At 67.6% G+C, this 21180-nt stretch overlaps 3 protein-coding genes across 4 annotated transcripts; 1 reads left to right on the plus strand and 2 right to left on the minus strand.

Annotated features, from left to right (window-relative positions):
• Nucleotides 1–190: 190 nt before the first annotated feature.
• Nucleotides 191–12726, minus strand: PPP1R13L (protein phosphatase 1 regulatory subunit 13 like). Its single transcript, XM_084501979.1, is given in 14 exon segments — nucleotides 191–371; nucleotides 1268–1467; nucleotides 2682–2845; nucleotides 3679–3812; nucleotides 4803–4940; nucleotides 5602–5938; nucleotides 5940–6087; nucleotides 6806–7169; nucleotides 7744–7811; nucleotides 9296–9394; nucleotides 10126–10522; nucleotides 10652–10770; nucleotides 10871–10926; nucleotides 12658–12726. Coding segments are annotated over 13 exon segments (2259 nt in total). The 5' UTR covers nucleotide 10926; nucleotides 12658–12726; the 3' UTR covers nucleotides 191–335.
• A 243-nt stretch (nucleotides 12727–12969) lies between these two features.
• On the plus strand, nucleotides 12970–15221 carry POLR1G (RNA polymerase I subunit G). The gene is made up of 3 exons (XM_084501975.1): nucleotides 12970–13007; nucleotides 13793–13928; nucleotides 14660–15221. Exons 1-3 carry the CDS (start codon nucleotides 13001–13003, stop codon nucleotides 15069–15071), a joined length of 555 nt encoding a protein of 184 aa, XP_084358101.1. The 5' UTR covers nucleotides 12970–13000; the 3' UTR covers nucleotides 15072–15221.
• ERCC1 (ERCC excision repair 1, endonuclease non-catalytic subunit) lies at nucleotides 15176–20270 on the minus strand. 2 transcript variants are annotated; one of them, XM_084501971.1, is made up of 8 exons: nucleotides 20113–20270; nucleotides 18968–19071; nucleotides 18777–18876; nucleotides 17866–17942; nucleotides 17678–17777; nucleotides 16259–16330; nucleotides 15883–15951; nucleotides 15176–15278 (listed from the first exon to the last, which is right to left on the minus strand). In XM_084501971.1, exons 1-8 carry the CDS (start codon nucleotides 20251–20253, stop codon nucleotides 15189–15191), a joined length of 753 nt encoding a protein of 250 aa, XP_084358097.1. In that variant the 5' UTR covers nucleotides 20254–20270; the 3' UTR covers nucleotides 15176–15188. The 2 variants fall into 2 exon arrangements, with proteins under 2 accessions (XP_084358097.1, XP_084358098.1); XM_084501972.1 differs by lacking the exon at nucleotides 15883–15951.
• Between the last annotated feature and the right edge of the window lie 910 nt (nucleotides 20271–21180).

Below are 21180 nucleotides of genomic sequence, written 5' to 3' on the forward strand. Positions count from 1 at the left end.
CGCCGAGCAATCGAGCGCGGAGCAACCCAGCGCGGAGCAATCGAGCGCCGAGCAATCGAGCGCACTCCCACCCCACGCGTGTCCGCGCCCCCCACGCGTGTCCGCGCCCCCCACGCGTGTCCCCCCCCCTCGCCGTGTCCCCCCCCCCGCCCCCCCGTGACGCAGAAGCAGCCACGCGGCGCGTCCCAACTTTTCTCAGCTCTTTATTGCCGGCCCCACGCGGGGGCGCCGCCGTTTCCACGGTAGGGGGGGAGTGGGGGGGGGGGTCCAGGTCCCGCGTGGGGGCACCGCTGGGTGGGGGGGGGTGCCGTGGGTGCGGGCGGCCCCCGCTCCCCTCACACATTGCGCTGCGGCCGCACCCTAGGATAGAGCTGGGGGGGGGGGGGAAACGGGGTGAGGTGGGGGCTGGGGGGGGGGGCGTGGGGACCCCACGCGGGACCACGTGGGTGCCCCCCACGCCCTATGAACCCCATCACCCCACCCCATGGGTGCTCCCCCATAACCCAGGGGTGCCCCCACCCCACTCCCACAGGTGCCCCCCATCCCATGGGTGCCCCCCTATAACCCAGGGGTGCCCCCCACACCCTCTGGGTGCCCCCCCCACCCCATGGGTGCTCCCCACTCCCAGGGGTGCTCCCCCATAACCCATGGGTGCCCCCACCCCACCCCATGGGTGCTCCCCTATAACCCACGGGTGCCCCCCACACCCCATGAACCCCATCACCCCGCCCCATGGGTGCCCCCCCATAACCCAGGGGTGCCCCCCACACCCTATGAGTGCCCCCACCCCATCCCATGGGTGCCCCCACCCCACCCCTTGGGTGCTCCCCTATAACCCACAGGTGCTCCCCTATAACCCATGGGTGCCCCCCACACCCTCTGGATTCCCCCCACACCCCATGAACCCCATTACCCCACCCTCTGGGTGCCCCCCCATAACCCAGGGGTGCCCCCCACCCCCTCTGGGTGCCCCCACCCCACCCCTTGGGTGCTCCCTGCTCCTAGGGGTGCCCCCCACCCCCTCTGGGTGCCCCCACCCCACCCCACCCCTTGGGTGCTCCCCCATAACCCACAGGTGCTCCCCTATAACCCACGGGTGCCCCCCACACCCCATGAACCCCATCACCCCACCCCATGGGTGCTCCCCCATAACCCAGGGGTGCCCCCCACCCCCTCTGGGTGCCCCCACCCCACCCCTTGAGTGCTCCCCTATAACCCAGGGTTGCCCCCTACCCCCCGGTGCCCCCCACCCCCCGGTGCCCCTCACCCCGAAGAAGCTGCGGGGCACGAAGCCCTCCTGGCCGCGCAGGGCCGCCCACCACCACTCGTGCTCGCCGGGGGGCTGGCGCCGCAGCACGGTGACGGGGTCGCCCTCGCGGAAGCTCAGCTCGTCCCCCTGCGCCGCCTCGTAATCCCACAGCGCGTACACCACCCCGCCGTGCCGCTGCCCCAGGCTCTGCTCCACCTCTGGGGACGGGGACACCAGTGGGGACACGTGGGGACACCAGTGGGGACACCAGTGGGGACATACATGGGGACAGGGACACCAGTGGGGACACGTGTGGGGACAAGGACAGACACGGGGACACACATGGGGACACCAGTGGAGATGGGGACACCAGTGGGGACATTGGAAGGGATGGGGACACCAGTGGGGACACATGGGGACACCAGGAGGGACATACATGGGGACAGGGACACCAGTGGGGACATGTGTGGGGACATTGGTAGGGATGGGGACACCAGTGGGGACACGTGGGGACACCAGGAGGGACATACATGGGGACAGGGACACCAGTGGGGACATGTGTGGGGACATTGGTAGGGATGGGGACACCAGTGGGGACACCAGTGGGGACATTGGAAGGGACAGGGACACCAGCGGGGACATGTGGGGACACCAGTGGGGACCCACAGTCGTAATCCCACAGCGCGTACACCACCCCGCCGTGCCGCCGCCCCAGGCTCTGCTCCACCTCTGGGGACGGGGACACCAGTGGGGACACGTGGGGACGCCAGTGGGGATACCAGTGGGGACGTTGGAAGGGATGGGGACACCAGTGTGGACACGTGGGGACACCAGTGGGGACATTGGAAGGGATGGGGACACCAGTGGGGACACCAATAGGGACATACATGAGGACGGGGACACCAGTGGGGACATTGGAAGGGATGGGGACACCAGTGGGGACACCAGTAGGGACAGGGACATGTCCCCAGCCCCCCCATGCCCCCAGCCCCATACCGGTGAGGTAGCTGTGGCACTCAGCGAACCCTCTCCATCCCTATGTCCCCATGTCCCCCCCATGTCCCCATGTCCCCAAATGTCCCCATGTCATCCCCATGTCCCCATGTCCCCCCCATGTCCCTATGCCCCCCATACCGGTGATGTAGCTGTGACACTTGGCAAGCCCTCTTGGTCCCCATGTCCCCATGTCCCCCCACGTCCCCCCATATCCCCAAATGTCCCCAAATGTCCCCGTTACCGGTGAGGTAGCTGTGGCACTTGGCGAGCCCTCTTGGTCCCCATGTCCCCACGTCCCCCCACATCCCCCCATGTCCCCCCCATGTCCCCATGCCCCCCATACCAGTGACGTAGCTGTGACACTTGGCGAGCCCTCTTGGTCCCCATGTCCCCACGTCCCCCCACGTCCCCAAATGTCCCCAAATGTCCCCGTTACCGGTGAGGTAGCTGTGGCACTCGGCGTAGCCGTCGCGGTACGGGTCGCACTTGTCCAGGGCGAGGCAGCCGTCGCTGGTGGTGGCGTAGCAGGCGGCACCGTGGCGCACCAGGGCCACGCAGATGGCCGTGTCGTTGCACGAGGCCGCGCAGTGCAGGGGGGTCCTGCCAAGGGGGGGGGCACCGTGGGGATGGGGGCTGCAAGGTGCCCGTCCCTGGGGGTCCCGGTGCCATCTGGGGGTGTTCCCAGTATCATCAGGGGGTTCCCTAGTACCCTCTGGGGGGTTCCCAGTACCCTCGGGGGGGTTCCCTGTACCCTCGGGGGGTCTTTCCTGTACCCTCAGGGGGGGTCTCAGTATCCTCAGGGGGGGATCCCCAGTACCCTTGGGGGGGTCCCAGTATCCTCGGGGGGGATCCCCAGTACCCTTGGGGGGGTCCCAGCTCCCTCTGGGGGTGTTCCCAGTATCATCAGGGGGGTCCCAGTATCCTTGGGGGTTCCCAGTATCCTTGGGGGGGTCTCAGTATCCTCGGGGGGGTTCCCAGTATCATCAGGGGGTTCCCAGTATCCTCGGGGGGAAGTTCCCAGTATCCCTGGGGGGGTCCCAGTATCCTCAGGGGGTGTTTCCAGTACCCTTGGGGGGGTCTCAGTATCCTTGGGGGGGTCCCTGTACCCTCTGGGGGTCCCCAGTACTATCTGGGGGTCCCAGTGCCCTTGGGGGGGTTCCCAGTATCATCAGGAGGTTCCCAGTATCCTTGGGGGGGTCCCAGTACCCTTGAGGGGTTCCCAGTATCCTCAGGGGGGTCCCAGTACCCTCGGGGGGGTCCCCAGCCCCCCCTTTCCCCCCCCCCATCCCCCCTCCTGCCCCTACAGCATCCCCCTTCGCCCCCCTTCATCCCCCATCATCCCCCATCCCCGTGCCCCCATTGCCCCCTAGTGCCCCCCATTGCCCCCCAGTGCCCCCCAGTGCCCCCCCCAGTGCCCCCCCCAGTGCCCCCACCAGCCGTGGCTGTCGGGGGCGTTGACGTCGGCCCCGCAGGCGATGAGGAAGTCGACGATGGCGTGGTTGGCGCCGCAGATGGCGTTGTGCAGCGCCGTGATGCCCTCCTCGTTGGGCTGGCTCGGGTCGTTCAGCTGGGGACAGACAAATGTCACCCCCCCCGTGTCACCCCCCGTGTCACACCATGTCACCCCGTGTCACCCCATGTCACCCCCGTGTCCCCCCATATCCCCGTCACGTCCCCTCGTGTCCCCCATCTCTCCATCCCGTGTCCCCATCCCGTGTCCCCCATGTCCCCCGTGTCCCCAGCCCCTGTCCCCCATGTCCCCAGCCCGTGTCCCATGTCCCCATGTCCCATTTCCCCACCCCGTGTCCCCCATGTCCCCAGCCCGTGTCCCATGTCCCCATGTCCCATTTCCCCACCCCGTGTCCCCCATGTCCCCAGCCTGTGTCCCCCAGCCCCTGTCCCCAGCCCATGTTCCCCGCATCCTCCATCCCGTGTCCCCAATGTCCCCCATGTCCCCATCCCCTGTTCCCATCCTGTGTCCCCGTGTCCCCATCCCATGTCCCCATGTCCCCTGGCCCCATCCCATGTCCGTGTCCCTGTGTCCCCATCCCATGTCCCCATACCATGTCCCCATGTCCCCATACCATGTCACGTGTCCCCATATCCCCGTCCACATGTCCCCATCCCGTGTCCCATGTCCCTATCCCATGTCCCCATGTCCCCGTGTCCCCATCCTGTATCCCCATGTCCCCTGTCCCCATCCCATGCCCCCACATCCCCATCCCATGTCCCGCGTCCCCATCCCGTGTCCCCATCCCATAGCCCAGTGTCCCCATGTCCCCAGTGTCCTCATCCCATGTCCCCGTGTCCCCATCCCATATCCCAGTGTCCCCATGTCCCCCCCCGTGTCCCCATGTCCCCTGTCCCCATCCCATATCCCAGTGTCCCCATCCCCTGTCCCCATGTCCCCAGTGTCCCCATCCCATCCCCATGTCCCCCGTCCCCATCCCATGTCCCATATCCCAGTGTCCCCATCCTATGTCCCCATGTCCCCAGTGTCCCCATCCCACATCCCAGTGTCCCCGTGTCCCCCCCCGTGTCCCCGTGTCCCCCCCACCTCGGCCACAGCCTGCTGCACCACGTCGAGCCCCCCGTTGAGGGCTGCGTCCAGCAGCAGCACCAAGGGGTCGAAGCGCACGGAGGCCCCGGGGCACCGCCGGGGGGAGGACGCCGAGCGCAGGGCAGAGCGCAGCTGCTGGGGGGGCACCCATGGGTGGGGGGGGTGAGGGGACACCCGTGGGTGGGGGGGGGGACACACATGGGGGGGGGGGATGGGGATGGTTGGCACCGGGTGGCACCCGGGGGACTTTGGGGAAGGGGGGGCACCCAGGAGAAAGGGGGGGCACCCAGGAGAAAGGGGGGGCACCCAGGAGAAAGGGGGGGACCCTAAGGAGTTGGGGGGGGCACCCAGGGACCCCAGGGAAGGGGGGGGCACCCTAAGGAAGGGGGGGCACCCAGGAGAAAGGGGGGGCACCCAGGGACCCCAGGGACGGGGGGGGACACCCTAAGGAAGGGGGGGGGCACCCTAAGGAATTGGGGGGCACCCAGGGACCCCAGGGACCGGGGGGGCACCCTAAGGAAGGGGGGGCACCCAGAAGGAAGGGGGGGCACCCAGGGACCCCAGGGACGGGGGGGGGACCCTAAGGAATTGGGGGGGGCACCCAGGGACCCCAGGGACAGGGGGGGACCCTAAGTAAGGGGGGGGCACTCTAAGGAAGGGGGGGGTACCCAGGGCCCCCGGTTGTGCATAGGACCCTGGGGGTCCTATGGGGGGGCTCCAAAGGACCCCAAGGGGGGGGGGAACACACCCTAATAAAGGGGGGGGGGGGGGCACCCAGGGACCCCCCCTCACTCACCGGCGTGTGCATGGAGCTGGTGGAAGGCTCGGCGGGGGGGGGGCTGCAGGCCAGCTCCGGCTCCTCAGCGGGAACCGGGGGGGATTCGGGGTCCCCGGGGGGGGGGGGCCGGTGCAGCAGGCGGGTGATGAGCTTCTGGTACTGGCGGGTACAAGGGGGGGGGGGCAGGGCCCCCCCCGGGCACTGCTCCATGGAACCGCGGCGCCGGAGGGGTCTCGGCATCTGGGCCAGGACCCGGGCGACCTCCCGAAATTCGGGGTCCGCCCGGGCTTCGGGGGGGAGCAGGGGCTGCAGGCGGGTGGGGCTGAGGGGGCGCACCGGGGGGGGGTCATTTTCCGAGGTGCCCTCCCCCGTAGGTCCTGCAGCCGCTGAGCCCCCCCATCCCAAAAGCCCTTCCACCTCCGGTTCGGGGTCCGGATCCGTAGGACCCCCCCTGGACGGTGGGCGCTCCATGATGGGGTCCGGGGGGGGGGGTCCGGGTGGGAGCTATAGGGGAGGGGGGGGGGGAAAAAAAATAGGGGGAGGGGGGTGTGAGAGCGCCCCCCCAACACACACACACACGGGGTCCCAGCCTAAAAGCCCCCATGACACACTGGGACCCCCCCCAAACACACTGGGACCCCCCCCAAACACACTGGGACCCCCCCCAAAATCCCCCATATGACTGGGACCCCCCCCCAAAAAAAACATATCACACTGGGACCCCCCCCAAAATCCCCCATATCACTGGGACCCCCCCCCAAAAAACCCATACCACACTGGGACCCCACAGACCCCTCCCCAATACCCCACAGCCATCACATTGAAGCCCCCCCCAGCCCCCCCAAAACCCCAAATCCACCCCCCTGAAGCCCCCAGGACCCCCCCCAAAACCCCAAATCCACCCCCCTGAAGCCCCCCCAGACCCCCCAAACCCCCAATCCACCCCCTTGAAGCCCCCCAGCCCCCCCCAAATCCCCCCATCCACCCCCCTGAAGCCCCCAGACCTCCCCCAAAACCCCAAATCCACCCCCCTGAAGCCCCCCAGACCCCCCAAACCCCCCCCATCCACCCCCCTGAAGCCCCCAGCCCCCCAAACCCCCCCCATCCACCCCCCTGAAGCCCCCCAGCCCCCCCCAAATCCCCCAAATCCACCCCCCTGAAGCCCCTCAACCCCCCCCAAACCCCCCCCCGGACCCACAGCCCCCCCCCGCGGGTCGCTCACCTTCACCCCCAGCCATCGCAGGGGGGGGCGGGGGGGCCGGGGCCAGCGGGGGCTGCTTTTGGGGCGAACGGGGGAAGGCGAGGGGCAGCCCACGGGGGCCGCCGCCACCACCCCCCCCCCCAAAAAAACCTTGCTCCCAAAAAGCGTTTTGCAGCTTGAAGATCATGGAGAGGGGCAGGGGTTTGTGGCGGGGGGGGCGGCCGCCCGGGGGGGGCACGGGGATGCGGGATACGGGCCAGGAACGGGGCAGGACCCCCGGGGGGCGTCTGTAGGGTCCCTCGCCCCCCCCCCGCCGCTCACCAGCCAGGGGGGACACCTTGTAGTTTCGGGGCAGCGTGGCGCTGTGCCCCCCAAAAGCTCCGTCCTGTTGGGGGGGGGGGGGGTTAAAGGGTGTTTGGGGGTGGCACCCTAAAAGCCCCCCCCCCCCCCCCCATAATGTGCCGGAGCCTCTTGGAGTCCCCCCTCCCCCCAAAAAAAAGCCCTGAATTTTAAGGGTTTGGAGCCCTGCAGGCACCCACCCCCCCCCCCAAAAAAAAAATCCCCCATATAACACCGGGACCCCCCCTAAAAACCCCCATATCACACTGGGACCCCCCCCAAATCCCCCATATTATACAGGACCCCCCCCAAAATCCTACATATTACACTGGGACCCCCCCCAAAATATCCCATATCACACCGGGACCCCCCCCAAAATCCCCCATATCACACAGGGCCCCCCCAAATCCCCCATATCACACTGGGACCCCCCCCAAATCCCCCATATCACACCGGGACCCCCCCCAAAATATCCCATATCACACCAGGACCCCACAGACCCCCCCCCAAAAACCCCCCATCCACCCCCCTGAAGCCCCCCAACCCCCCAAAAAAAAACCCAAATCCACCCCACTGAAGCCCCCAGACCCCCCCAAAACCGGGTGCCCCCCCCCACTTACCTTGCCCCCCCCGTCCAAGCTGGACTCACGCCAAGGCACCAGCCCCAGGCGCTGCCCCTCGCTACCGCCTGCGGGGGGGGGACACAACAGAGCTCAATAATGGGGGGGGGGCTTCAGAACCCCCCCCCCCCCCCAACCGCCAAAGCAGCAGCCCCAAAACCCGAGGGGGGGGGGGGCCCATAGCAGCCCTTGGGTTTCTGCCCCCCCCCAAATCCCCGTTTGTGCTGGATGTTCCCCCCAAAAACCCCAAATGCCCCCCCCCTCAAAGCCCCCCCCCCCAAATTCCCCTTGGACACCCCTTAAGTGCCCCCAAAGAGCCCCTAAACGCCCCCAAACACCCCCCAAGATCCCCCCTAAATGACCCCAACCCCCCCCCAATAAACCTAAACACCCCCTAAACGTGTCCACCCCCCCAAAAAAAAACCCTAAACATCCCCGAACACCCCCAAAAGGTCTCCCAGCACCCCCAAAAGGACCCCAAACCCCCCCAAACCCCCCCTAAATGACCCCAAATACCCCCCCCACCCCCCAAACGCCCCCTGAACCACCCCAAACCACCCCAAACGGGTCCCCCTACGCCCCCAAAATAGACCCAAACACCCCTAAATTGCCCCTAAACCTCCCCAAGCCACCCCAAATCCCCCCTAAACATACCCCAAAACCTCCCTATATGAGCCAAATGCCCCTAAATGCCCTAAAATGCCCCTAAATGCCCTAAAACTGCCCTAAACATACAAAATAACCCCAAACGCCCCTCAAAATCCCCCCTAAACTACCCCAAACACCCCCAACCCTCCATAAACCCCCCCAATCCCCCTGAACATACCCCAAAAGCCCTAAATAGCCCCAAACACCCCCTAAATCCCCCTAAAAATACCCAAATTCTGCCTAAATAACCCCAAACACCACCTAACCCCCCCCAAACATACCCAAATCCCCCTAAATAACCCCAAACGCCCCCTAAAGCCCCCATATCCCCCCCTAAATAACCCCAAATGCCCCCTAACGCCCCCTAAACATACCCAAATCCCCCTAACTTAACCCCAAACGCCCCCTAAACACTCCCCAAAACCCCCCAAATCCTCCCTAAATAACCCCTAACACCCCCTAAAGCCCCCATATCCCCCCCAAATAACCCCAAATGCTCCCTAAAGCCCCCCAAACCCTCCCCAAATCCCCCTAAACCCCCTCAAAACCCCCCAAATCCCCCCGATATAACCCCAAATGCCCCCTAAAGCCCCCCAACCCCCCCAAATAACCCCAAACGCCCCCTAAAGCCCCCATATCCCCCCAAATCCCCCCCAAATAACCCCAAACGCCCCCTAAAGCCCCCCCAAAACCCCCCAAATCCCCCCAATATAACCCCAAACCCCACCCCAAATAACCCCAAACCCCCCCTAAACATACCCAAATTCCCCCGATATAACCCCAAACACCCCCTAAAGCCCCCCCAAAACCCCCCAAATCCCCCCGATATAACCCCAAACGCCCCCTAAACCCCCCCAAACCCCCCCAAAACCCCATGCCCACCCCCCCTGTGCCCCCCCCTCACGCTCGTAGCCCCCCGAGCCGGGCGCTTTCTTCTCGTAGGCCACGTCGAGGTCGGACTCGTTCCAGCTCTTTTGGGGCCGCCGCTTGAGCACGAGGTCGTCTTTGGGGGGGGGGACACACAGGGACAGAGTGGCCCCCCCGGCACGGCCTCGCCCCCCCCACACACCATTGGGGTGCAGTGGGAATTGGGGCGGGGGTCCCAGGAATGGGGGAGCGACGGGGAGGCACCCCGAAAGGAATTGGGACCCCCCCCCAAAATGGGACGGGGGCATGCTGGGAAGCATTGAGCCCCCTCCCCTAATTTGGGGACCCCCCCTCCCCAATATGGGGACCCCCTCTCCAATATGGGGACACCCCCCCCAATATGGGAATCCCCTTCCCCCAAAATATGGACCCCCCCAATATGGGGCCCCCCCCCAATGATATGGGGACCCCTCCCAACAATATGGGACCCCCCCCCCAATATAGGGATTCCCCCAATATAAGGACCCCCCCCAATATTTGGGGACCCCCCCATGATACGAGGGCCTGCCCCCCAATATGAAGACCCCCCCCACGATATGGGACCCCCCCCATGATATAGGATCCCTCCCCCAAAATATGGGGACCCCCCCGATATGGGAACCTGCCCCCCCAATACGAAGACCCCCCCCACGATATGGGACCCCCCCGATACAGGGACCTCCCCTCAAAATATAGGGACCCCCCCAATATGAAGACCCCCCAACATGCAGCCCCCTCCCCACGATACGAGGACCCCCCCTCCCATATATAGAACCCCCCCGCGCCCATATAAAGCCCCCCCCCAAAAAATTTAGGGCCCCCCCTTACCCTGTGCCCGGAAGGAGGGGTACAGCCCGTGCAGCTCGTAGGGTGGGGGGGCGGGGGGCCGGGGCGAGGGCGCCCTTTCGGGGAAAAAAACCTGCCCCCCCCCGGCCTCGGCTTGCCGGGGGGAGCCCCCCAGCCCCAAAAACTCATAGGGACGCTCGGCGCCCCCCCCCCCGGGCCATAAAGGTCGCGGGGAGGGGGCCCGGCCCCCCCCGGGGCTGGGTAACGCCAGCACCTTGGGTCGGGGCGAGGGGGCTCGCTCCTCGCTGGGGGGGGGGGCACGGCCCAGGGGGGGGCGAGGGGACGAGGGGCGCCCCAAAGGGTCCCCCCCCCACAGCTCGGGGCCCCCCCCCAGCGAAAAGCTGCTGCGGGGAGGGGGGGGGCGGCTGCCGAAAGGCTCCTGGAGGGGGAGAGCGCGGAGGTCAGGGGGATGGGGGGGGGTCCCAAACGCCCCCCCCCTTGGGGATTAACAGAAAGGGGGGGTCCCGGCTGCCCCCCCCCATATTGTGGCCCCCCCCCCAGGGCTTACTTTGGGGGGGCCGGGGCCGTCGGTCCAAAGGGACTCGAGCTGCCGGGACAGCTCGTCCACCTTGGCCACCGCCGTGTCCAGCTCCACTTGCTTCAGGTCCATGTGCTGCATGGCCAGAGCTGCGGGGGGGGGCAAAAAAATTTAAAAAAATCACGGGGGGGGTCCCAGCACCCCCCCCTTTTTAAAAAAAAAAAAAAAAATTTGGCCCCCCCAGCTCACATTGGAAGGTGAGATCCAGCAGGTCCTGCGCGCCGCTCAGCTGCTCGCTCGCCATCCTGGAGGGATTTTGGGGCGGGGGGGTGGTTGGAAAAAGAGGGGGGGGGCACAAAACACACCCTAAAGCGCCCCCCCTTCTCCTCCACCCCCCCCCCCGGGGCCGGGGCGGGCCGTGCCCCGCCGCCCCCGCGCCGCCCGGGACGTGTCGGGGCCGGCCGTGGGGAGCACAATAATAATTAGCGGTAATTAACGCGGCCCCGCCCGCCCCCCCCGGCGTGGGGCTGGGACCTGGGAGCCGCCTGGGGGGCTGCCACCCCCCCCCCCCCAAAAAAAATAATACACCGGGGCACCCATGGGTGGGGACGGGGACACCCATGGGGGGCGAATCGCGGTGCCCCCCCTCCCCAATTTCTCTCAGCGCTCCTAAATTAAGGCTGGTGTGCCCCCCCCCCAAAAAAAAACAGCCCCCCCAGCACCCAAGGGTGCTCCCCACTTTGTCCCAGCACCCCCGAAAATAAAGCTGTGCCCCCACCCCCCCGAAAAAAAATAATTGGGCACAGAGCACCCATGGGTGCCCCCCAGCTTTCCGCCGGTGACCCCAAATCAAAGCTGGGGTGCCAAGGGTGCCCCCCCCCCAAAAAAAACGGAGCCTGAGCACCCATGGGTGCCCCAAAACTTTCTTCCAGCACCCCAACACCAACATGGGTGCCCCCCCCCCCAAATAAAACCCTCCCCCAAACTCCCCTGGGGAGCCCCCAGACTCCCCCCAGCACCCCCAAACCCCCTCTTGGGACCCCCGGGCGCTCCCCCATGCACCCAAACCTGGCCCCTGAGCACCCATGGGTGCCCCCCAACTTTCTCCCAGCACCCTCACATCGAAGTGGGTGCCCCCCCCCAAAAAAAAAAGACCCCAAACATCTCCAGGGAGCCCCCAAACTCCCCCCAGCACCCCCAAACTCCCTTCTGGGGACCCCATGGGAGCCCCCCACTCATCCCAAACCAGACCCCGAGCACCCATGGGTGCCCCCCAACTTTCTCCCAGCACCCCAACGCCAACGTGGGTGCCCCCCCCCAAATAAAACCCTCCCCCAAACTCCCCTGGGAAGCCCCCAAACTCCCCCAGGACCCCCAAACCTCCTCCTAGGGACCCCTGAATGTCCCCCCAAGGACCCCAAACCAGACCCCGAGCACCCATGGGTGCCCCAAAACTTTCTCCCAGCACCCCAACATCAACGTGGGTGCCCCCCCTCCAAAAACAGACCCCAAACACCCCCGTGGAGCCCCTAAACTCCCCCCAGCACCCCCAAAATCACCCCTGGACCCCCCCCCACGTGCCCCCCACGCACCCAAACCAGACCCCGAGCACCCATGGGTGCCCCCAACTTTCTCCCAGCACCCCCACGCCAACGTGGGCGCCCCCCCCCCCAAAACTCATCCCCCAAACACCCCCGTGGAGCCCCCGCCCCCCCCAAAACCCACCCCGGGGACCCAATGGGCGCCCCCCCATGCCCCAAACCCCCCTCCCCTCGCACCCACGGGTGCCCCCCCCCACCCCACGACCCCCCCCCATGGTTCCCAGGACCCCCCCCCCCCCTCCGGTACCTGCCCGGTGCTCGCCGCCGGTGCCGCCCCCACGCCCAATTCCACAGCGCTGGGTCACGCGTGGGGGGGGGGCGGCCCCGCCCTGGGCCCCGCCGGGACCTGCACCGTGGGGAGGGGCCGGGTGGGGCCCCCCCCCCCCCGCCCCGGTTCCGCCCCCCCCCCCCTCACCTGTGCCCCCCCCCTCCCACCTGTGGCGTTGCCGGGGGGGTCCCCAAAGGGGCCGGGACCCTGCGCGGGGTGGGGGGGTCCTGGGGGGGGTCCTGGGGTAGGGGGGGATGGGAGGGGGCCGAGGGTTCCGGGTTCCGGAGTGGGGGGGGGGGCGGTGTGGGAATGTGGGCGCGGCGCCTTTAAGAGCGTGGCCACGCCCCCTTTTGGGGAGGGGAGTGGGGTGTGGCCACGCCCATCGGGTCGTGGTGTTGAATGGGGTGTGGGGGGTGGGCGGGGCTAGGGGAGGGGCGTAGTAAGGGGCGGGGTCTGGTGGGGGGCGGGGCTGGGGGCGGGGCCTGGCGGGGCACGCGGCGGAGCGGCGGCATGGCGGGTGAGCGGGGGGGGGAGGGGGGGATATGGGGGCATGGGGGGGGAGGGGGGGATATGGGGGCATGGGGGGGGGTTATGGGGGATTTGGGGACATGGGGGGGTTGTGGGGGGGATATGGGGGATTTGGGGGCATTGGGGGGGATATGGGGGGGCTTGGGGGGTATGGGGGGGTTATAGGGGGGATATGGGGGATTTGGGGGGGATATAGGGGGGCTTGGGGGGATATGGGGGATTTGGGGGGGGTATAGGGGGGCTTGGGGGGATATGGGGACATGGGGGGGTTATGGGGGGTTATGGGGGGGATATGGGGGCACTGGGGGGGTTATGGGGGATTTGGGGGGGCTTGGGGGGGTATGGGGGGTTATGGGGGCGTGGGGGGGGACATGGGGGGCATGGAGACATGGGGGGGGTTATGGGGGGGCTATAGGGGATTTGGGGGCATGGGGGGGTTATGGGGGGGGTATGGGGATATACGGGGGAGGGGGGATATGGGGACATGGGAGGGAAATGGGGGGGCTATAGGGGATTTGGGGGGGTTATGGGTGGCCAGGGGGGGATATGGGGGGTTATGGGGGATATTTTGGGGTATGGGGGGGTAAGGGAATATAGGGGGAGGGGGGGATATTGGGACATGGGGGGGCATAGGGGGATATAGGGGATTTGGGGGGGTTATGGGGGGACAGAGGGGGGGATATGGGGACACGGGGGGGGACATGGGGACATGTGGGGGACACTGGGGGGTGGCAGCGCAGCCCCCCCTGAGTCGTCCCCCCCCCGTCCCCACAGCGCGGCCGTTCCAGTGCCCCCCCGAGTTCGTGGCCGCCGACCCCGCGCCCCCCCCGGAGCTGTGCGGGGCCGCCCTGGGGGGGGGCAACACCGAGCTCTGGCTCATCAGGGCCCCCGCCGCCTTCCGGCCTGAGAGGTGGGGGGGGGACGGGGACATGGGGGGGGACAGGGACACTGGGGGGGGACAGGAAGGGGATTGGGACATGGGGGGGGGACAGGGACACTGGGGGGGGACAGGAAGGGGATTGGGACATGGGGGGGGGACAGGGACACTGGGGGGGCAATGGGGACATGGGGGGGGACAGGGACATGGGGGGGGACAGGGACACTGAGGGGGCAATGGGGACATGGGGGGGGACAGGGACATGGGGGGGACACGGGGGGGGGGACAGGGGATATGGGGGGGGGGCAGGAAGGGGATGGGGACGTGGGGGGGTGATGGGGACACTGGGGGTCAATGGGGACATGGGGGGGGGGCAGGGACATGGGGGAGACATGGGGGGGTCAGGGACATGTCAGTGCCATGGGGGGGCAGGAAGGGGACAGGGACATGGGGGGGGGGATAGGGGACATGAGGGGGGCAGGAAGGAGATGGGGACGTGGGGGGGTGACGGGGACACGGGGGGCAATGGGGACATGGGGGGGGCAGAGACATGGGGGGAGGGACAGGGACATGGCAGTGCCATGGGGGGGGACATGGGGGGGCGACAGGGAAGGGACAATAAAATTGGGGGGGGGGCAGGGAGGGGACAGGGACATGGGGGGGGGACACAGGGGGGTGGCAGTGCCATGGGGGGGGGTGATGATGCCAGCGACCTCCCCCCTGTCCCCGTGTCCCCCCCCCTTGTCCCCGTGTCCCCCCCCCAGCCTGCAGGGCTGCTCGGTGCCGCTGGAGGGCTGCGGGTGGCTGCACCCCCCCGGGGACACGGACGGGGACGGGCGACCCTACAGACTGCGGGGGGGCCCAGACTTCCCGGGGGGGGGCGGCCCCCTCCTGCTGGTCCCCCAAAAGCCGGGGGGGGCCCTGAGCTGCGCCCCCCCCCTGCGCGGCTGCATCACCATCACCGAGAGCTGCGGGGAGCCCCCCCCCGAGGAGGGGACGAGGAAGAGGAAGAAGAGGAAGAAGAAGAGGAAGGAGCAGCCCCCCGACGAGGGGGGGGGCAGCCCGGAGCCCCCCCAAACCCTTGGGGACCCCGAGGGGCCGGAGCCCCCCCGGAAAAAAAAAAAGAAGAGGCACAAAAATGGGGAGGACGCCGCCGACCCCATCCCACCCCAGTGACCCCAAAACCCGGCCCCGTTCCATAATGGGGGGGGGCTGAAGCTTGGTGGCCCCCCCCCCGTCCCCACTGTGTCCCCCCCACCCCCCCGTGGCACCGCCTGTGCTGTTTTTGCCGTTTTATTGTGATAAAAGTGGAGTTTTGGGACCCGCCGCGGGCTTTGGGGTCTTGAGGAAGGGCTCGTGCAGCACCTCGAACAGCCTCCTGGCCTGGGGGGGGACACGGGGGGGCGTCAGTGGGGGACACGCCGTCCCCATTGTCCCCATATTGTCCCCATTGTCCCTACACCATCCCCACTCTCCCCATATTGTCCCCATTTACCCCATATTGTCCTTATTGTCCCCATTGTCCCCACTGTCCCCATATTATCCCCATTGTCTCCATATTGTCCCCCCATTGTCCCCATTATCCCCACATTGTCCCCATATTGTCCCCGTTGTCCCCGTATTGTCCCCATAGTATCCCCATTGTCTCCATATTGTCCCCACATTGTCCCTATAGTCCCTATATTGTCCCTATTGTCCCCACACTATCCCCATTGTCCCCACACGGCCTCCATTGTCCCCGTATTGTCCCCATTGTCCCCACACCATCCCCACTGTCCCCACACCGACCCCATTGTCCCCACATTGCCCCCATTGTCCCTATAGTCCCCATATTGTCCCCCATTGTCCCCACACCGTCCCCATATTATCCCCATTGTCTCCATATTGTCCCCACATTGTCCCCATGCCGACCCCATTATCCCCACGTTGTCCCCGCTGTCCCCATTGTCCCCAAATTGTCCCCATTGTCCCCCCCCCCCCCACTCACCTTCTGGGGGCCGATGCCGGGGCACAGGGCCAGCTCCTCCCTGGGGGCGCGCGCCACGGCCGCCAGCGACTGCGGGGACAGGGACATGGCCCTATTGTCCCCACAGGCAGCGTGTCCCCCCCCCACGAGTCCACGGGCACCGTGTCCCCATGGGCACGACCCTATTGTCCCCATAGGTACCTCCCTATTGTCCCTACAGACGTGTCCCCAGTGTCCCCACAACCCCATGGGCACGTCCCCACTGTCCCCACGGGCCGTGTGTCCCCACCAACCCCACGGTCAACGTGTCCCCGTGTCCCCGCTGTCCCCATATCCCCTCCCTGCTGTCCCCGTGTCCCCGCTGTCCCCAAATCCCCGCGACCCCAAATCCCCTCACCCCAAAGGTGCTGAGCAGGCTCAGCGCGTCCGTCCTGTTCACCGACTTGATGCTGGTCAGGCAGTCGCTCACCTGCGGGAGGGGGACGGGGGCTCAGCACCCTTGGGTGCACCCCGGGGACCCCAAAACCCTGCCGGGGACACCCCGGGGATCCCAAAGCCCTGCCAGGGACACCCCAGGAACCCCAAAACCCCGCGGACTTCATGGCCTGGCTGGGGACCCCCAGGGGACACCCTGGAGACCCCACAACCCTGCTGGGGACACCCCAGGGACCCCAAAACCCTGCTGGGGACACCCTGGGGACCCCAAAACCCTGCCAGGGGCACCCTGTGGACCTCACGGCCTGGCTGGGGACACCCTAGGGACCCCAAAACCCCACTGGGGACACCCCAGGGACCCCAAAACCCTGCCGGGGACACCCTCAGGACTCTGTGGCCTGGATGGGGACACCCCGGGGACCCCTAAACCTTGCTGGGGACACTCCAGGGACCCCAAAACCCTGCTGGGGGCACCCCAGGGACCCCAAAACCCTGCTGGGGACACCCCAGGGACCTCAGGGCCTGGCTGGGGACCCCCAAGGGACACCCACGGGACCCCACAACCCTGCTGGGGACACTCCAGGGACCCCATAACCCTGCTGGGGACACCCTGAGAACCTCATGGCCTGGCTGGGGACACCCAGGGGACCCCAAAACCCTTCCAGGAACACCCTAGGGACCCCTAAACCCTGCTGGGGACACCCAGAGGACCCCAAAACCCTGCTGGGGACATCCTGGGGACCCCAAAATCATGCTGGGGACACCCCAGGGCCTGGCTGGGGACTTCTAGGGGACACCCAGGGGACCCCAAAACCCTGCTGGGGACACTCCAGGGACCCCATAACCCCGCTGGGGACACCCTGAGAACCTCATGGCCTGGCTGGGGACAAACAGGGGACCCCATAACCCTGCTGGGGACACTCTGGGGACCTCATGGCCTGGCTGGGGACACCCAGAGGACCCCATAACCCTTCTGGGGACCCCCAGGGGACACCCACAGGACCCCATAACCCTGCTGGGGACATCCTGGGGACCCCAAAATCATGCTGGGGACACCCCAGGGCCTGGCTGGGGACTTCTAGGGGACACCCAGGGGACCCCAAAACCCTGCTGGGGACACTCCAGGGACCCCATAACCCTGCTGGGGACACTCTGGGGACCTCATGGCCTGGCTGGGGACACCCAGAGGACCCCATAACCCTTCTGGGGACCCCCAGGGGACACCCACAGGACCCCATAACCCTGCTGGGGACACTCTGGGGACCTCATGGCCTGGCTGGGGACACCCAGAGGACCCCATAACCCTGCTGGGGACCCCCAGGGGACACCCAGGGGACCCATTTGGGGACACCCCGGGGACAGGGGGGTGGCCCAGGCTCACCCGTGCCAGGTAGCCGGGCTCCACGCGCTCCCTCAGCAGGTCGGGGGGCTTCTGCTCGTAGGCCTTGTAGGTCTCCAGGTAGCGCCCGGCCTCCTCGGGGCTGCGGGGACACGGTGCCATCGTCCCCAAAACGGGGTGTCACCTCCCCCCAGCCCGCCCCGGGGGCACCCATGGGTGCCAGCTCCTACCTCCAGGCCAGGATGAGGGTGCAGTCGGCCAGGACGCAGATCTTGGCCAGCTCCTTCACGGCTTGGTGGGGGTCTTTCTGCGGGGTGGGGGGCGCAGGTGGGGTCAGCGGGGGGACGGAGGGGACACGGGGGACACGGGGGACAGGAGAGGGGGACGGGAGAGTGAGGGGACGGGGGTGGAAGGGACAAAAGTGAGGGGATGGGGATGGGGGGACAAAAATCAGGGGATGGGGACCGGGAGGGTTGGGGATGAGGATGGGGGGGACAAGGATGGAGGGGACAGGGACAATAGGGTCTGAAGGGACAGGGGACACAGGGGACAGAGGGGACAGGAGAGTGAGGGGACAGGGGTGGAGGGACAAAAACCAGGGGATGGGGACCGGGAGGGCGAGGGGACAGGGATGGAGGGGATGGGGACAATAGGGTCTGAAGGGACAAAGACAAAGGGGACAGAAAGGACAAGGAGAGCAAGGGGACAGGGACAATAGGGCCTGAAGGGACATGGGACAAAGGGACAGGGGACAGAGGGGACAGGGGTGGAAGGGACGGGACTGAGGGGATGTGGGGACAAAAATCAGGGGATGGGGACTGGGAGGGCTGGGGATGAGGATGGAGGGGACAGGGATGGAGGGGACAGGGACACTAGGGTCTGAAGGGACTGGGACAATAGGGTCTGAAGGGACAGGGGACAAGGGGACAGGGGACAAGGGGACAGGGGACAGAGGGGACAGGGACAGAGGGGACAGGAGACGGGGACCAAGGAGCTGGAGAGGGGCTGGGGGACGCCGCAGGGCACGGGGACGGCGACGAGTGGGGACCAAAGGGGCGCAGAGGGAGGGGACAACGGGGACAAGGGGACAACGGGGACAACAATGGGGACAAGGGGACAATAGGGCCGGGGGGGGGCTCACCACGTCGACCTGCAGCAGCAGCAGCTGCAGCGCGTAGCTCCTGCCCAGGCTGCGCAGGCGCTCGTGGATGTAGTCGGGGTTGAGGTTGTGGTAGCGCAGGCTGGGGGTGGGGGGGGACACAAAATGACAAAAGGGGGACACGGGGACAAAGGGGACACCCCCCCCGTGTCCCTCGTGTCCCCCCAAGTCACCTCAGGAACAGGGCGCAGGTGCTGGGGCCCAGGACGTAGTCGGGGACGACGTCGCCGAATTCCCAGGGGACGCCCCGCACGAAGCGCAGCACCGGGTTCCCCCGCTGCGGGGACAATGGGGACAATGGGGACACTGCCACCCCCCCCCCCCAAAAAAAATGTCCCCCCCAGGGGTGTTCCCCGTTGTCCCTGTGTCCCTGTGTCCCACCCCACCCCGCCCTGTGTCGCCCAGGATGGCCCCCCAGGGTCGCCACCCCCCCCATGTCCCCTCCCCGTGTCCCCAAAGGGCGCCCCCCCGTGTCCCCGTCCCCAAAGGATGCCCCCCCCGTGTCCCCATGTCCCCAGAAGAACCCCCCCCCCACATGCCAATGTCCCCAAAGGGCACCCCCCCGTGTCCCCATGTCCATAAAGGATGCCCCCCCTGCCCCCCAGGGGTGCCCCCCCCCATGTCCCCAAAGACCACCCCCTTCATGTCCCTGTCCCCATAGGACACCCCCCTGTCCCCATGTCCCCAAAGACCACCCCCCGTGTCCCCATGTCCCCAAGGCCCCCCCCCGTGTCCCCATGTCCCTATGGGTGCCTACCCATGTCCCCAGCCCCCCCCCCATGCCCCTCTGTCCCCAAAAGCCCCCCCATGTACCCCTGTCCCCAAAGACCACCCCCCCCTTTGCCCCTCCAGGCCCCCCCCATGTCCCCAGCCCCCCCCCATGTCCCCAAGGGGCCCCCCCCGTGTCCCCACGTCCCTATGGGTGCCCCCCCATGTCCCCAAGGGCCCCCCCATGCCCCCCTGTCCCCAAAGACCCCCCCCCGTGTCCCCCCGCCCCCCCAGCCGCCCCCCCTGTATCCCCCTGTCCCCAAGGCCCCCCCCCGTGTCCCCATCTCCCCGTGGGTGCCCCCCCATGTCCCCAAGCCCCCCCCCCCGTGTCCCCATGTCCCCAAGGGCCCCCCCTTTGCCCCTCCAGGCCCCCCCATGTCCCCAAGGCCCCCTCCCGTGTCCCCATATCCCCGTGGGTGCCTCCCCCCGTGTCCCCCCTCCCCCACAGACGCCCCCTCCCGTGTCCCCCTGTCCCCAAAGACCCCCCCCCGTGTCCCCATGTCCCTAAGGGCCCCCCCCCGTGCGCCCCGTGCCCCCCCCGTGCCCCCACCTGCCGGGGGCTGACGATGATGCCGCTGCTCCTGGCTCCGGGCCGCAGCCCCTCGGGGCCCCCCCCCCCTCCCCCGGTTCCTTCCCCTCCCCCCCCCGCCGCCGCCGCCGCCGCCGCCTCCGCCCCGGGGGGGGGCTCCATGGGAACGGAGGCCGGTACCGGAAGCCGGAAGTTCGGTACCGGAAGCGGGAAGTCGCGCGCACACGCCGGGCCGCTCTAGGCGCCGCGGTCCTCCCGACTCGGTGGGAAAGGGGCGGGGCTTCCGGGAGGCCACGCCCACTTCGGGCCGCCCCGTGCCTGACCCCAGAAGGGACACGGGGCGGGGGGGGGGCGGGGTTGACCCCCCCCTCAAGCGCCCCCCGCCCTATTGAGACCCCCCAAAGCCCCCAAAAGCCCCCCCACCCCTCTGAGGCCCCCCCAGACCCCATCCTGCCCCCTTGAGGCCCCCCTAACACCCCCAAAAGCCCCCCCACCCCACTGAGGCCCCCCTAAACCCCCCCCAGCCCCATTAAGACCCCCAAACCCCATTGAAACCCCCCCAAAAACACCCCTACCCCCCCCCCATGCCCCATTCAGGCCCCCCCCAGACCGCCCCCGCTCCCCTAAACCCCCCAACTCCATTAAGGCCCCCCTAAAACCCCAAAAAGCACCCCCCCACCCCACTGAGACCCCCCTAAAACGCCCCCCCATACCTCCCCAGCCCCACTGAAGCCCCCTCAGACCCCATCCTGCCCCCTTGAGGCCCCCCTAACACCCCCAAAAGCCCCCCCAACCCCACTGAGGACCCCTTAAACCCCCCCAACCCCATAAGACCCCCCCCTAAAACCCCAAAAAGCACCCCCCACCCCACTGAGCCCCCCCAAAACGCCCCCCCAAGAGCCCCCACACACCCCTGAGGACCCCTTAAACCCCCCCAACTCCATTAAGGCCCCCCTAAAACCCCAAAAAGCACCCCCCACCCCACTGAGCCCCCCCCAAAATGCCCCCCCAAACCCCATCCTGCCCAGTTGAGGCCCCCCTAACACCCTCAAAAGCCCCCCCCCAACCCCACTGAGACCCCCCAAAAGC

The sequence above is a fragment of the Aythya ferina genome (genome assembly GCF_964211825.1).
Source record: "Aythya ferina genome assembly, chromosome: 35".
NCBI classification, from domain to species: Eukaryota; Metazoa; Chordata; class Aves; order Anseriformes; family Anatidae; genus Aythya; species Aythya ferina.

Bases quoted from the DNA above. Each gene is read 5' to 3' on its own strand.
- POLR1G (XM_084501975.1), top strand. The intron at 13,929-14,659 runs GTGGGGGGGGGA...TCCCCCCCCCAG, and splicing joins GCCGCCTTCCGGCCTGAGAG to CCTGCAGGGCTGCTCGGTGC.
- ERCC1 (XM_084501971.1), bottom strand. From the start codon at position 20,253: ATGGAGCCCCCCCCCGGGGCGGAGGCGGCGGCGGCGGCGGCGGCGGGG. The intron at 17,778-17,865 runs GTAGGAGCTGGC...GTGTCCCCGCAG, and splicing joins ACCCTCATCCTGGCCTGGAG to CCCCGAGGAGGCCGGGCGCT. The intron at 15,279-15,882 runs GTGAGTGGGGGG...GTCCCCCCCCAG, and splicing joins CCGGCATCGGCCCCCAGAAG to GCCAGGAGGCTGTTCGAGGT.